The 17,480-nt window shown below is 37.9% G+C and overlaps 1 protein-coding gene across 1 annotated transcript in view; it reads right to left on the bottom strand.

The window, feature by feature from the left end:
- Positions 1-6,377: 6,377 nt before the first annotated feature.
- Positions 6,378-17,480, bottom strand: part of lrrc8db (leucine rich repeat containing 8 VRAC subunit Db) — a 28,922-nt gene continuing 17,819 nt past the window's right edge. Inside the window, 4 exon segments of the mRNA XM_020918854.2 lie at positions 6,378-8,242; positions 8,244-8,934; positions 9,898-9,901; positions 13,971-16,199. Coding sequence (XP_020774513.2) covers positions 6,397-8,242; positions 8,244-8,934; positions 9,898-9,901; positions 13,971-16,199 — 4,770 coding nt within the window. The 3' untranslated portion in view covers positions 6,378-6,396.

Raw genomic sequence — 17,480 nt, 5'->3', positions numbered from 1 at the left:
AAACAGACCTGGAGTTGTGTTTTGTTTCATTCACACATGCTTAACACACAAATCCTGGATATTTAGGCTCAGTCGACTGTGTTTTTAAACTCTATGCACCTTCACTAGAATCATTTGGACAATTTCAACCCTGGAATTGCCCGTCTCTATTGAACGAAATGTAGAAGATTGCTGCAAACATCATAATAATAACGTAATAATAATTTAGAACCTTTAATTTAGTCTCCTAATTCAGCCTCACAGCAAAAATGTTCCAGGTTCGGCTCCCAGGGTCTTTTTTAGTTTGCGTGTTCCCCCTGTGTCTGGGTGGGTTTCCTGCAGGCTCTCCGGCTTAATTATCTCTGAATATCAAAAAATTAATTATATGATTTTTCTGTGGCAAAAATAATTTCCAACTAAGCCTAAAATCAAAATAGATTCAAATGAAATAACTCGTGTCTCATGCACCAAATTTCTTGGCGTCATCATCGATAATAATATAGAAAAATTGACAAATCTCTTGGTATTATAAGAAAAGTTTGTAATTTCTGGACTCAAAATCTATACTTACATTATACTATAGTTTAATTTATCCCTGTCTGTCATACTGTAATATAGTCTGGCCAAGCACTTTCTCTACCACGCTGAACAAAATATTATTGGTGCAAAAAACGTTTTTGTTCAAATTGCAACTCATTCCAAGTCTGCTCATGTATTCATCAAACTTAACTTTCTTAACATTTATGAGATTAATATTTATCACATTTCTATTTTTATGTATAAAATTCTTTCTAATTCAACAACGATCCACAAACATTTCACATTTTACTTCAAAACCAGTGCAGAGATTCATAGATACAAAACTCATCAAAATCATAATTTTCATCATTTCCAAAATGTGTCACATCAAGAGCTCAGCTTTGCTACGATCCAGAAGCTGTAAATTCTGGAGCCAGTTTTCACATCTGGTTAGTGATGATATATCAGAGGCGCTATTTAAAAAGAGTGTGAGGAAATGTTTGCTATTTCATGATAATCTTTGATAATCATTCAGTTGTGGATGTTTCATTGTGTTTTAATCTGTTTGAATCAAATGAAATGGTGTTTAAGTGTAATTTTCAGTTTTTGTCTATGCACAGCGATAATGTTCAATTTTTTAATGTATTCATAAGGTGGAGGCTTTAATATAAGCTCTTTTGGGTTTTTTGCCTCTTCCAGCACCTATGTTTTTTTATTTATTATGTTATATGTGCTAAATAAATAAATACATAAAATAAATAAATAAATAAATTTCCCAAGACATGTGCCATAGGTTAAAAAAAAAAGAAAGAAAAAAATTGCTGACAGGTTGCCCCAGTACTTTTGTTGGATGGATCGAATGCAGAAGCCATTTGTTTTCTTTGTACCTTATATTAAACAAAGAACTTCAGGACTAGCAGCTGCTGTAGTCAAGATTCATTCACCCCACAGTTCAAGAGTTCACCAGCAGATGGAGCTGGAGCGGTGAATAAAACAATGCTAAGCAAAGACATTTCTCCTCATACACTAGAATACACCAGCTTAATTGCACAGATAAGGCATGTTATAGAGCTTTTCAAATGTTAATTGTGTTGTAATAATTGTGTTGTTAATTGATTACTGATTGATATTATTCATAATTCCAGCTATGGATGTGCCAATGTCTTCTTAACAAAAGGTAAAATGTAGCTGATAACTCAAAAACTACTGCTACATGACATCACAAGGTGGAACAGAGCATTTTGAGCTTTGGAGATGTAAACAGACTGATAATAGAGGATTACTCAGACATGTGTGAATGAAACAAAACACAACTCCAGGTATGTTTTTGACGAGATAAAAACATATTGACTTAAGATAGTGTAATAGCTCCTTTGACAGAAATATTCTCTATTTTTGCAGCTCTATTTGGCTATAAACGCCTCTTGTTTATCCAGTATTGGCACCAAACAAAAAGCCAGTGTTGTTGACATTGCCGGGGGATGTGGTCTCAGCCTCGGATACATTTAGCATATATGAAAGCACAGAGCCCCGTCCTCACACCATCCTCACTGTGTGCGCTCACGAGACAGACGGAGGCCGGCGCCACTGACACGGCTCATCAGGACAACTGTCACTTCAGCGCTCTGCCCCTTAAGAAGTGACAAGGCCCCTCACTCACGGGCACCCATGGGCACCCAGCGAGGAGGAGGAGGGGGAGGAGGGGGAGGAAGGCTCACGTGATGCCCTTTTTAGAATACAGCTCGGTTCGGATATATCCAATGGCACACGTTTGTTTTACATGTGAAGAACTTAAGCAGCAAGTTGTTAAATTTGTTTTTTAACGTAATGATGCTTTTTTCAGATGGATACAGAAGAGCGAGTATTTTACATTTTAAGTCATTAGTGAGGATGTTTAAAAATATCTGTGTAATCCCCCAACTGGACTGTCAACTGGACAAACGTTTTAGAGTGAAGACATCTCAAAGCTTGTCTAAGCTGCTTCTTCAGTTCTGGTCAGACACTGGTGGACACTTCCTTCTTTCTGTCTGAACGGAGGAGCTAACTACAATGAAACTACTCTGAAACTAACATACCTACTTGTTTACAGTGTCTGTTTGCATTATTATATTGGCTGTCATAACTGTTTTCCCTGTTTTTATTTAGGTCTGATGATGGTTCAATATGTAACAATAACCGAAATATCAGATATTGTATCGTCAAAGTTCTCACAGTAATATCGTGGACCATCACGATATATCGAATCACAAGTCTCTTCAGTTAGGCAGCAATAGCAGCAAAAACAGCAGAGGGAACTACCATGATCCTTTGCTCCATTTCAGTGTAAACTGCAAGAAGAAATAACAGTTCTAAGCACTTTTACGTCTTAGTTTTTCGGATTAAGTCAAGGCATTTTAAGAGGAAAACATTGCAATAAATATCATACCGTGAGATGTATATCGTGAAAATATTGTACCCAGAGATTTGGATATTGTTACATCCCTAATCATGAGCCTCCCCACAATATCGTGAGCTTTAATATCATACTGTGAGGTACCGTGAGGTTCATACCGTGACGATATCGTATCGAGAGACTTGGATATCGTTACACCCCTATGGTTTATAAACAGGAGATAAATTATGTCTATTGACTTTTTCAAATTAATTTAGCTCTGGATTTGCAGCCAATCTGTGTTTCCATGCTCAAAACTGCACTTCAACAGATTTGCACAGATTTTTTTTTTTTTATTATAGTATTTGATTCTGCATTTTACAAAAATATTGGAGTTTTCGTTTAGACTTCATTATATTTATTAATTTGAAATACATAAGATTTATTTCTACGTTTTCTGATTTTTGTAATTGTTTGGTAATTGGTTTTAAATAAATTATTACTGATTTAATTCACTAACAGTTTGCCTTTTTTCAATATTTTTATTATTTTACATACTCATTCATCTTGTAAAAGGCCTACTAGTTGGGCCTATCCTTTTAGTAGTAGTAGTAGTAAAAGTTAAAAAAGTTAACGTCAAAATACCACACTATAATTATATAATATAACTAAATTGCTAAATATTTTGACCTAAATTGACTTTTCACTTTATTTTCAAGCAAATGTGAAATGAAATTATCACTTAAGAATTTATGGTGTAGAAAAAAAATCTAAATTGGCACTGGGTTATGCAGCTTATTACACTGTTTTTGTACTTCCCTTTTACTTCCACAAGAGGGCAGCACTACGCAAGTAACTACAAGCAACACTGTTTTAAATCTGCATGTGAATGTGATTGTGGAGATCAAATAAGACACACAAAAAAAGAACATTGTACAAAAATTGAGTGTATTTTTCATCATCAACATCACTCCCATTGCATTCTCATATACGCATATATCAGACGTTATAACAGTGGGAAACAGGCCTCTAATAATACATCTCATAGTAGGTGAAAATACTTTTGTGACTACTTCATTGCAATATACTGTATCTATAGAAACAAGCAGGTATATTGTGAGTTATATTTGTTGCATTATAAATAAACAATAGAAAATTAATAAAAATTCTAGACTTAACTACTTCAAGTAAATGTATTTAAAAAAAATACTATATACTACTATAACAGCCAAATGGGCATTGGAGTCCACAGTTCATTACAGGTAGATTGTTGCAAAAAATAAAAATAAAATAAAATAAATAAAAGTGACAAGTAAATCAGTTTGAAAAAAAAAAAAAAAAAATCATACACAAAAATAGCTGCTGACAAGACATAATAGAATGCATATAAAAATAATTTAAGCTGCGTGGCCCAGATGTAAACACACAATGTGAAAGTAGAACATTAAATAAAAACAAAATTCACGTCTTTCATAAATAGTGCATGACATATACTGGAATACACTTGCAGTTGCTTTCATACTATCATATTGTTATAAATAGGGTATAAATACACTGCGATGCGAATATATTGTGCAGTATTTTGGTCAAACAATATAGTAACATTACTTTTTTTTTAAAGTTTTAGGTCCAAAACAGTTCAGCAGGTTGAAATTGACCAGTATTATTTGTGTTTTTGAGTTGCCCTTTTATATTTAATTGATGTTCACATTTTTGAGCAGTGGTGCAGTACAGGATAGTCCCAGAAGAGGGCAGTGAAGCTAGAAAAACAATCACATTTTGCTAGTGGTAAACTTTCTATATATAATCTAAAATGAATCACAGCCCGCAGTATTTTCCTCTTTTTAAAAATTTTTATTTAAAGGTGAGCTTTGTGACTTATCTAATGGACGGTATGTCACTTACTTTTCTTTATGGAAATGTCAGTACTTTGCCAAGAATTTCCCACAGTATGGCATTAAACTCATATACAGTATCCCCATGGAGCCAAGCAGTTGATGTCAACATGCCAAGTTATCAGTCAGATCTGTGGAGAGGCTCACAGTAAGAAGACATGTTTTTCAAGGTTATGAATTTTAGCAATAATAAATGTATTTATAGTATTTATTTATTGAGCTTTGTTTGCCCTATTGTAACTCAGAGGAAACCTACGCAGTGATGGGGAGAACATACAAACGTTCTGCATGTTTTGCACCTAGGACCTTCTTGCTATGAGGCGAGAGTGCTAACTGCTTTGCCACCGCGCCACACAAAATGTACACAGCCAAGTTTAATGCCATACTGCGGAACATTGTTGGCAAAACAATAACATCTCAATGACACAAGCAAGTGGTGGACCCCCAGCAGAAAAGTGACTTGGTGTACCTTTAATTAACATGTTTTTTGTGAACATCAGTGCCCAAACCCAGATGTGGGATCAAGTCGTTGTTTTGCAAGTCTCAAGTAAGTCTCAAGTCTTTGACCTCAAGTCCGAGTCAAGTCCCAAGTCAAATACAGGCAAGTCCAAGTCGAGTCTCGAGTCACTGGCTCATAAGTCCAAGTCAAGTCCAAGTCGTCGTTTTTGAGCTTCAAGTCTTTAAACCAAATGTAGCTTAGATTTTTGCAACTTGTATGAATTTTAAACTAAATTGTACTTAAAAAGTCATAGTATATTTATATGTGCATATTGAGATTTGTTTAAATGCAATTTTTTCCTTTTTAAATGTCTTGACAAGATCTTTTTGTGAATCATTACGGTCAGAATAGAAAGAATTCAGATTTAAAAGTGCTAAATAAGTTATTTTGTCATGTAGTCTGCACTGAAGTAGAAGGATCATGTTCTATGTAGTTCCCTCTGTTTTACTGTATTGTACTGTATATTACTGTAGTACATTTGAGGATACTAAATCACAGTACTTCAGTTCCTGTTGCCATAGTTACAAATAAAGAAGTGGGAGGGACATGTTCCAGTTTGTTCCTGTCAAATTAAGCACTGCATTTATCAACTGTAAAGAGAAAAGTATTTTCTAAAAAACATATATTTTCTTAGGAGATATTTATGTTTTGATTTGTTTTTATTATGATTTTAATGTATTTCTTATTCTGTAAAGCACTTTGAATTACTTTGTGTACGAATTGTGCTATACAAATAAACTTGCCTTGCCTAGGAGAAGCATCAAATCTTCTCAAGTTACAAGCCTCAAGTTCAAGTCAAGTCCCAAGTCACTGACCTTCAAGTCCAAGTTGAGGCCCAAGTCTTAGTCCATTTTATCAAGTCAAGTCTGAAGTCCTAAAATTAGTGACTCAAGTCTGACTCGAGTCCAAGTCACGACTTGCAAGTCTCCAACTCTGCCCAAACCTATACTTCATGTGTAAGCCTACACAATGCATTTGTTTGCACAGAATACCTTCATTGTATCACTTAATACTGTGCATTCATTCAGTCACTGTATCTATAATAGAACTATTCCAGTAATACATATAATGGTAAAATGGTAACAAGTAAAAACCTAAACATGGCAAGAAAATAGAACACACACAGTTTGTATCTATCGACTGTCACTGAAGCACTTGCAGCCATTGACCATAGCCACACTGGACTCCTGGTTAACGCTCTCCTTCACCTCTATGGGGAGTGAATCGAAAAGGTGGTCTTCTACAATGAAACAGCTCTTTCTGAGGAGGCTGCACTGTCCAAGCTGAGCCGGCAGACGGTCCAGACAGTTCCCTTTTAACTCCAAGTGCGTGAGTTGCGTCAGCTGACCAATTTTCTCCGGAATGAAGGAAACGCAATTGTTCCCAAGGCACAACGTCCGTAATTTGGCGCACTTGAAGAGCTGCTTGGGGATTACTTCCACTTTGTTGGCGGTGATGGCGAAGTGTTGAAGGTTTTGAAGAAAACCAACTTCTAACGGTATTGAGGATATGGTGTTGTGGCTGAGATCCAGGTAGCGTAGTTTGAGAAGACTGAATAAAGAAGCTGGGATAGATTCGAGTTTGTTATGAGAGAGGTAAAGCGATTCCAGATTTTTGACGTGGCTAATGGAAATGGGGATGGTAATGATTTTGTTGTGCCATAGTTTGAGACAAGTGAGTCTTTTGAGGTGTTGAAAACTGATGATTTCTTCAATGGAGCGAATGTTATTGGATTTCAGATCGAGTTCTTGCAGGTTGGTCAGGCTGAAAATGGCGTGCGGGATACGCTCCAGTTCACAGTTGTGTAGCTCCAGTTCGGCAAGATTAATCATTTTCTTCAAACTGTTCAGAACGAGCAGTTTCGTGCCGTCATTGTGGACCACCAACTTCAGCAGATGTGGCGACAGATCCGTGATGTTGGTCGGGATTTTTGTCAGGTTGCTTTTAAGATGAAGGATTTTCAAATGCCTTAGATCGCGCAAAGATTCAAGTCCGATCAATTTGTTGTTTTCCGAGTTCAAGTTCCCAACTAAGTACAGTTCTCTTAAATTCTTCAGCATGTACAACCAGCTCGGGATCTCTGCAACATCTGTAAATTTGACGTGAAGGCATCGGAGGTGGTCTCGTAGGAAAATGAAAGCGGTTTGCTCGACTTTCGCTGGGCAATGGTAGAAATGCAGCTCTTGTAGATTAACCATTTGTGAAATTTTTGCAGTTATCCTCGCTTCTGGGATAAGTTCTAGTTTTAGTATCTCCAGATCGGTCAAATCGAAAACAGCGTCCGGCACTCCTGATAGCATGAAAAGATGAAGTTCTAGCTTGTCTTGGGGATTGCGGGTCACGTGTTGCCTTAATTTCTCAAAAGTCCATTCATTGTTCAAACTGATCTCTCGAAGTTTATTTTCACTCACTTCGGACAAGAACACCCCAAATCGCTTCGAGTACAACTGGTCATACTGGTCGACCATGTGAAGTAGAAACGCAAAGTCATTCTTAACATCGGGGATATCGCTAAAACTGCTTTCTTCTCGAACTTTCTCAAACGAATACTCTTTAAGCGGCCGACGGAAAAGCCAGAAAAGCGTGTATATGCATATGACTCCGTAAACGCATATTATTGCTATGTAGCTTACAAGTAGCTTCTTCAACATGAACGCCATGTTGTGTGTGCACTGGAACTTAGCGTACCCAGTGAGGTGTTTGATTTCAGGCTCGCACACGTGATCGAAGTCAATGGATGCGACAAACGTCATGGTGTAGCATAGAATGAGGATAAATTTAACCGTTTTGATGACTGTTTGAATGGCGTACAATCTATAAATCAAGTCACTGTCCTCAACGTGCGCGCGAAACTTGCGTACTTTTTCGAACAACGCCTTCGCTTGCTCGCCGTCCTTCTTGTCCAAAATGGTCATGGATGGGATTTCGCTAACTAGCTTCTCGACCGAAAACGTGACACCGGATTTGGTCAGCACCGGCGCTTTGGTTCGGACTCCCCTCTTCACTGCTGGTTGATAAATGTTTGAGTAAAGTTGACGCACCCGCTAACCTTTGCTTGTTTTCCTCCGAATCCTCACAGGCGGTTTCAGATAACGCTTTCGTCGTCCATGGAGATTCAAAACATTTTCCAAGAATAGAGACAAAATGCTCGACTTTGGAACTCGTTTTGGGGTATTTGAACCAGAAATTGCTGCTAACCATTAAAATGATGGTGTGGATAAGAGCGAGGTATGGAAAATACTTAGAATACCACGGAAGCGCAACATGGTAACACATCTGGTTGACGAAAACGTATTGCTGGAAATCCAACTTGGTTCGTACGCCGGTTGGATTGGGCTGTCCCACGTATTCTTGGTGATCTACGGCTCTCGGAAGTCTCCTAGCGATGAGGGGGGCTGCCTGTTCACCCATTGCGTTCTCACGGTTCCAAAATCCGGTGTTGCTTTCGGTGGGCTCGGGTCTGATAACACCTCCGGACTCCTCTGGGTTTGGCTCGAGAACCGGAAGACAAACCACCTGGTCCTTGGTGATCTGCATGGTCCCGGAGAAGATGGCTAACATGAGCATGACGATGCCCAGGTAGTCCATGAAAACGTCCCACCATGGTTTGAGGATGCGGTACGTCGGCTGGATGTCGTTCAGAGAGGCGACTTCTGTGAGGGTAAACATTCCTGCAGAAAAAGAAGTCAAACAAAAAATATAGTTTTGAGAAAGATTAACATTGTTTTGTTGTAGCAGTTATTAAAATACATTTTGAAATATGTCAAAATATTGCAATGATGTGGTTGATGATTCTTGTCATGTGTAATGTTAAATAAACATAGTAGTAGTAGTAGTTTATTTTCTTCGGTCAATTAACATAATCATGCATCATGTAACAATGATTTAACAAAAAACTAATTATTCAGTTAATGTATATCAATAAGGTTATTCTATAGACCGAAGGGGTTTAGGCTGAAGCTTAAGACTTGTTTTGCCAAACCCTATTAACATATAGAACAGGATTCAAGATGGCAGAACTTTTTTCTGTAAATAGTTCTGTAAACATCATGCTCTAAACCAGTGAAAATATTCAACTATGCTTTTCATTTTCAGCGGTAACATCAGGACCACCAATGCAAATCCTTTATTTTTATTTTATGTATGTGTTATTGCTACTTAGCCAATGTGCAACTGTAGTCCCTGGGTATAAAGATGACAAGCTTCTCCCTCTCTGTTCCTATTTTTGCAAATTGATTCAGAACATGTTTTAAATTTGAATCCCTGTTATTCAGGAACTCGCAGTATTTATCCAGTCTTAGGGTCAGCACAAAGGGTAGGCTTTAGTGACTTGTGTGTCCCCTGTGGCTGGATAATAAAATGATTATGCCGCAACTATAACAGCCATGACCCATTTCCTGCGCCAGTGTGCAGCTGTTCTAATGAATCAGAATAGATTTTGTATTCATCAATGTATTGATGATTACACAAGTGTCTTTACATTTTTTTAATGTATGTTCTTCTTTCATCTCACAACAGTAGAAGTAGGCCACAACATGGTACATTTTGTACTGCAGTATAGCTTTAGCTTGTTTAGTGTACAAAATAAATGTCAAGCCCGCATCTTTAGTACTGATGAATAATTTAACCTATACCTTCCTATGGGTCAAATTTTATGATATTACTTATTGTAAGTCTATTACAAGACCTATATGACCATGTAGATAGTGTATAGGCCTGCACATCGATGTACAGAGAGCAGGCTACAGTGAAAATACTGCCCTTGAACTAATGTACATTGGGTCAGTGAGCACACATGTCCAGCCAGCACTGCAACGCACAACTGTGTCTCAGACTGCATCATGCGTTCATGCGTACAAATCTACACAATACATAGGATAACTTCACATCATACTGGTCGTTGAGACAGTATTTTGAGTACAAAATAAATGTTGATAACACACAGGCCAAGTGAAACCATCTCGTGTGGACTGTAAACAAAGTGCACCTATAACCTACTGTGGCAGATGAAGCCTCTCCGATTTAGCCCATAAATCAAAACAAATTAGAATAAAATATCACTTTACCTCACGTTTGTGCTATGTTTGGATGCTGCAGTGTTCTTTTATAGAAGAAGGTCACTGTTTACAATGAGTCTACACTATTTCAAAAAGACTATACATAACAGGCTGAGACCGGCTTTGGCAGCCCGGCGCATCCATCCGCGCTCAGGAAAAAGGTGGGCCAGCGACGCGTTCTGGAGCAGGACCGCCCCGTAGAGAGGCAGCCCCTGTCCCGTCGTGGTTCATGGGCACCTGTTTTATAATTCCTTTGTTATGTTTCCTGTGCTCCAGTGGCCACATGACCCTTCACTTGAACGATTCGACATTTACCAGCTGCGTAAAACAGACATAATATGCGCACAATAACCAGGATAACGTACCTTCGGGATGTCCGTCCGGTGTGGACAATGTCGCTACCGCAGAATCTCTCGTTTATTTGTCATGCTTGAGTCTCGGAGTGTGTTTATTCTTCCCCATAGTCACCACAGCGGGCCGTGTGAGCAGGATGTAAAGCGGCTTAGCGTGCATCCACTACCCCCATCACTGCCTCAGATGGTCGGTTCCTCCTTGTGACTAGCGACACAGACAGCTGCCAGTGCCCAAGCTACGCTCAGCTCAATTCAGCACACGGACGCACAGGAACAAAGCGTGTCACTTTCTCATTTCTGCTTTCTGTTGGTTTCTAACACGGAATAAGACCAAATGTGACTCATAAAATGCCCGTTCTGTATGTGCAGCGTCTGGGATGAGACCGTAGCCTACATCCTGGGCACAGTCGTTAAAGGGATAGCCTAGTGCTCACATTCACAACACTGGTACTTACTATAATGACCACCATCACTAATGCGACTACTACTATTATTGCTTCTACTACAGGGTATCCCCTGAATAGAAACAAGACTGTATTGTCCTCATACTAGATTATAAAAAACAAGCTGAACAATAAATCTGTACTTCAAGTTACTCTTTTTGCTTGCTGAACCAAAAGCAGCCTAACTGTACTGCTAAAAGTATAGTTTAAAGATTAAATACATGTAATTTTTTTTTTTTTTTTTACTCCAACATTGACAAATTCTATAAAAAAACAAACATAAGCCTGCATATTCAAATAAGGATTTCCTGTAAGAGATATTAAAGGGTTCATATTGTGCTATTTTCTGATCAATGTTATGTTGTTTACTCATCAAAAACATCCACTGAGTTGTATTTTGTTTCATTCACACACGTTTAACACTAGGGCTGAGTATCATTAAGAGGTTGCCGATATGATGCATACATCGATACACTGGCCATGATACAGTACATAGCTTGATACAGTGCACTTTCAATTCGATACGATATATTTCAAATCGGTTTGAGATGGTTCAATAAAAAATAATGGCTAAATCATGGCTGTGATGCTAAAAGTCTTTGTTAAACCACTTCATATGAAACACGCCCATTTCAATCACCAAAACAGTGAAAATGTCAAATGTGTTGCATAAACGAATTTCCTTCCACTAAAGCAACAAAACTGTAGAACTGTAACAAAATACTAAATAAAATAATCATCAAATATACCACAAAATACTCTTGATGATGTATCAATACAGCAGACCATGATATCGATAATGTATCATCACATTAAACGATACGATACATGGGTATTTTTATATTTTTGCACAGCCCTATTTAACACACAAATCCTTCATATTTACCGTAAACTGAGCTCTTCTCTCAAACTGAAAACACTCTGTTTCACCTTGTGGTGTCATGTGGTAATACAGGAAGTGCTCTGCTGTATTTTTAAACTCCATGCACTTTCTCTTGATTAATTTGGATGATTTCAACTCTGGAACTGCCAATCTCTGCCGAACTAAAAATAAAAGTTAGGTGTTAACTTCAAAACTATCGCTTCATGACATCACAAGGTGGAACAGAGCATTTTAAGCTTTGGAGATGTACACAGACTAATAACAAATGGTTACTCAAACATGTGTGAATGAAACAAAACACAACTCCAGGTATGTTTTTGCGGAGGTAACAACATTATAACATGACTGAAAGATCACAGAAGGCCTAAATCTTTCCTGTTATTTTCAATCAGATAAACGGAAATAAACAATGACAGTCGAGATAAAATACTGACATAATGAGTCATGTTTAATCAGATGGCATTAGTAAATATATCTAGTTAATAAAGTTAATTAAAATAAAAACATAATGCATAATAATAGGCTACACATTATGAAATTTAACACGGATACATTGCTTCAAGTCTAGTGCAGTTTCTTTGGATATAGTAGCTAAGGCATACGTCTAAAAGTGCAATCATCTTTTTCTATTTAGTTTTGTTGTAACAGTCTTAAGTCAAATGTATTGAAACAGCAATGCAAATGTTTAGCAGGACAGAAAAATACAGCTCTAGTTCTAGTGCATTCATGGAGGTGTTTTTGCAGGGTTGCGGAAAGGACTGGTTATATCAAGCAGCAGCCCCACCTACTGGAGGAGAGCAGAAGTGCAGTTGGATATAATCTAAAATATATCAACCACATTTTAATGTATCTATTATTATGGTACATTTACAGCTTATTCTGATTTTTTTGTTTTACAGTGCCCCCCAATAATTGCTCCACTTAAAAAAAAAAAAAAAAAAAAGTAGTGATGTGGGGAAACAAAGAATATTTTTGTCACACTTTTAGTGGATTAGAATTTAGAAGATTAACGATTTTCAGTTTCCTTTTAAGAGGCGGTATCTCAGTAATTTTGCTCATTCAAAATATATACAATTTTGTTTTGAACTGTTTAATTGCTAGGGCAACTGTGCTAGATTTTCATAACTCTGAAAACCATGAATAGATGCCCATGACACATCCTTTTCCAGGCTGACTGGCATCCATTCCTCTGATGTTGGAAAGTCAAGATAGGATCAGTATCCTGCCCATTGTTCTGTATTCTCTGGACTGAAATAAAACAAAACTAAATGTGAAGTCTGAATGGACATATGGTACATTTTGTTTATGTATTTCTATTTTTTAAAGGTGTATTATATAACGTTTCTGGTGGAGCATCCGTCACCTGATTGTTTCTGTGGATATGTCTTTGCTCTCCCTTGAATGTTCCACAGTATGACATTAAACAGATCCATCTTTATTAAATTATAGGTGGTTTTATTGCTAAATTATACCTAGAAAAACAGGCAATCTGACTGTGAGAGCGGGCTTGAGTCTCCACAGATCTGACCTGTAACTTTGGTCTGGTTTCGTCTCCATGAAGATAAAAAGGTTTAATATCGCACTGTGAAACAATAACATCTCCATGTAGACATCTGAAGGACACTCCATCTTTTTTCATTTCAAAAGTTTATAATTTGTTCATATTTGTCTGGGGTGTCAAAATATTGGAGGGCTTTGTACAACTGTTATTTTTGACTTTATGTAAGTTAGCTTCGGTTAAAATTCAACACAGTCCTTTCAGACAACAAAACTGCAACTTTACGTTTCATAATTAACAAATAAATAAAATACTGAATAAAACAATAAGTAACACTTACTAATACTAAAATAACACTATACTGGAGTTAGAAAGAGCAGTAGTGTGTAATACTATGCAGTAAAATGAATGCTGAGGAGGCATTGAAGGCAGCAGGCACTATGGCTACACTATGGCTACACTAAGGCGCTTCACTCCGCCTTCATTTGGTCCCTAATATCTGAAGGCAAAGTTTCAAAAAGAGTCTCTTCCACGATGAGTCCACTTCGCTTCAAAGCCCGGCAGTACCCCAAGTCCTGTGGAAGCATCTCAAAATGGTTCCCTTTTAAATCCAGGTAAGTCAGCGCAGATAGGTATGAAATCTTTGGCGATAATATTGATAGAGAGTTCTTCCCTAACTTTAACGTTTTGAGTTTCTTGCAAAAGAACAGTTCGTCTGGTAGAGTTTCAATTTTGTTACACGTGACTGAGAAGTACTGTAGACTTTGTAGCACGCCGACTTCTGGAGGAATGAATCGGATGTCATTGTTGGACACATCCAGGTAGCGGAGCTTGTTGCATAGGAACAAGTGCGAAGGCAAAACCTCGATCTTGTTATGGCTGAAGTTGAGGCGTTCGAGACTACTTAGCTTCTTGATGTGCTCTGGAATATACGCGATGCTGTTATACCAAAGTTTAAGGCAAGTTAGTTTACGTAGGTGTTGAAAACTGATGATTTCTTCAATGGAGCGAAGGTTGTTTTCTTTCAGATCCAGCTCTTGTAGACTTGTAAGGCTAAATATCGCATGTGGAATCCTTTCTAGATCGCATCGCACGATTTCCAACTCTGTCAGGTTTGTCATTTTCTTCAAATTATTGAGCATGACCAACTTGGTGCCATCATTGTGCAAGTACAGCCTCAACAAATGGCTTGAAACATCAACAATCGATTGGGGTATTTTGGTCAAGTTGCTTTTTACGGAGAGGATTTTGAGACATTTCATTTCTCGCAAAGACTCCAGGATGATATTCTTTGATGCGTCCGTGCTCAAAGGTCCGGTAAGGTAAAGTTCCTCCAAGTTGCGCAGACAATACATCCAGTTTGGAAACTCTCTGCTGTCATCGAACTTGACGCGTAACACTTTCAGGTTCTCTTTGAGGAAGGAGACGGCCGCCGTGTGCATCTTTAAAGAGCATTGGCAAAGAGATAGCTCCTGAAGATCTTCCAGTTGCGAGATTGACGCCGATACCGTGACGTTGTTGATGATTTCCAGTTTGAGCGACTGCAACTCTGTCAACTCAAAAACGGTGTCAGGCAGACCGGGTAGCATGAACAGCTGAAGTTCGAGCCTGTTATTGGCGTTGGTTTGAAGTCTCTGCCGTAGCTTCTCCGCAGTCCATTCGTGGTTCAAGTTCAGCTGTTTCAATTTGTTTTCGCTGACTTCTGAAAGAAAAACTGCAAATCTTTTCGAATACAGCGGGTCGTACTGGTCAATCATGTGCAGCATAAAAGCAAAGTCATTTTTAACGTCCGGAATGTCACTGATCCCTGTTTCTTGGCGTACGTATTCAAAGGAGTATTCTTTCAGAGATCGATAAAACAACCAGTAAGACGTGTAGAGACTTGTTAATCCGTAGACGGCCACAAGGCACAGATAGCAATAGGATAGCTTCGAAAATAAGTGCGCCATCGTATGATTGCACTGGAACAACTTGTAGCCAGTCATGTCTTGAATCTCAACCTCGCAACGGATTTTATTTTGGACTTTATTCACAAGAGTGCTGTTGTACGCGATGATGAGTAGGAATTTGATCACTTTGAAAACAGTTTGTCTCACGTACATGAGGTAGAGAATATCACCTTCTTCGACATGCAATCGGAATTTTTTGACTTTTTCGAAGAGCGCTTTTGCTTGTTCGCCCTCCTTTTTGTCCAGCACACTAGCCGCTTTGTCAACTACTATCTTTTCAGGTATCGAGCGGAGAGATTGGGTCTTCTCCAGGCTGCCCTCTCCCGGCGACATCGCAATATTAGATCTTGCAATGCTGCTCTTTTGGTTCTCGCTATCTTCAGGGTTTTCTCCGGACACTTCGGACAAAGCTCGGGTCGTCCACGGTGAATCAAAACACTTTCCGAGCATTGAGATGAAATGCTCTATTTTGGAGCTCGATCCGGGAAATTTGAACCAGAAATTGCTACACACCATAAAGATGACAGTGTGGATGAGGACCAAATATGGGAAATATTTGGCGTACCAGTGCAGGGCCTTTTCATAACACATTTGATTGATGAAGCTGTATTGTTGGAGGTCGAGATCAGTTTTCAGGCCTTTCATTTCTCTTAGCACAGTTGAAATATTAGACTCCAAATGTAGCACTTCCACCTCGCTTGTGTTTTCTGAAGTGATTCTTCGAGGAAGGCAGATGATTTTGTCCTGCATGACCTGAAATGTGACAAAAAAAGACAGAATTTAGATTTCTTCAACTGATGGTAATACAATGCAAGTGTAACTGGAAATATTTTTTGTCAGTCTAATGTTAAAGCGTTAAAACTTTTGTGAACTTTAAGCCATGTTATGTTGTTACCTCATCAAAAACATACTTGGAGTTTTGTTTCATTCACAGATATTTGAGTAATCCTGCATTATTAGTCTGTCTACTTCTCCAAATCTGAAAATGTTCTGTTCCACCTTGTGATGTTTTGCCTTTTGTTTAGTAGAGATTTTAAATTCCAGGGCTGAAAATGTCCAAATATTACAGTGAAGGCACATAGATTTTAAAAACACAGTAAAGTTCTTCTTGTAATACCACATGACATCACAAGGTGGAACAGTTTGCAAGAAAAAAACAGCCTAAATATGCAGGATTTGTGTGTTAAACATGTGTCAATGAAACAAACACAACTCCAGGTACATTTGTAATGAGGAAAACAACATTATAACTATGCTCTGTGTAACTTTACTGCCACCTAGAGCTGCAACATTAATCGAAAATCAAAATTGCAATTTGAATGGACGCAATTAGAAAATCAGTACAACAATTTCCTTCACAAACACAATACCCAATGCATAAAACTGCTAACGCTGTAGTTTAGATCTGCACAAATATATTCTGAAATGTGATTCTTGTATTAGTTTGTCAGTTCATAATTTTGTCTTTTCTTCTGAATGCGTTTAAAATGTGAACTTTGAACAGAATCCTATTTTTAAAGTATAATCGTAAGGCTTGTCTGAAAATCACAACTGGACATACTTTCTAAATCGTTCAGTCGTTTGTCTCCATGGAAATGTAATTACTTTGCAAAGAATCTTCCACAGTACGGCATTGAATTTCTCCCTGAAGACAAGCAGGAGTCGCCTCTAGGCCAAATTACAGGTCAGTTAAGGCTAAATTGTAGTAAGAAGAATGCACGTGTTTCTATGTATTTTCAGTGGTAAAATAAGTAATAGAGTAAATGCAAGATAGAATATTTTAATGCCGCATTGCAAAACATTTCAGGTAGAACAATAACATCTCTGTGGGGAAAACAGTTAAGGCCAAATTATAGTAAGAACTGAATGCATGTTTTTCAGTGTATTTTTGGAGATAAAATACATAATAGAGTAAATTCAACATAGGTTATTTTAACATTAACATTCCAGGTAACATAACAACATCTCTATGGAGAAAAGCAGACCAGAAAAGTGACGTGATGCTTTAAATTTGCATTCAAGAGCAAGTGAAAT

This window comes from Boleophthalmus pectinirostris, unplaced genomic scaffold (genome assembly GCF_026225935.1).
Source record: "Boleophthalmus pectinirostris isolate CB_2022bp ecotype Guang Dong unplaced genomic scaffold, ASM2622593v1 HiC_scaffold_7, whole genome shotgun sequence".
NCBI classification, from domain to species: Eukaryota; Metazoa; Chordata; class Actinopteri; order Gobiiformes; family Gobiidae; genus Boleophthalmus; species Boleophthalmus pectinirostris.
The sequence above is the reverse complement of the archived record's forward strand: the minus strand, read 5'-3'. Positions and strand labels throughout refer to the sequence as shown.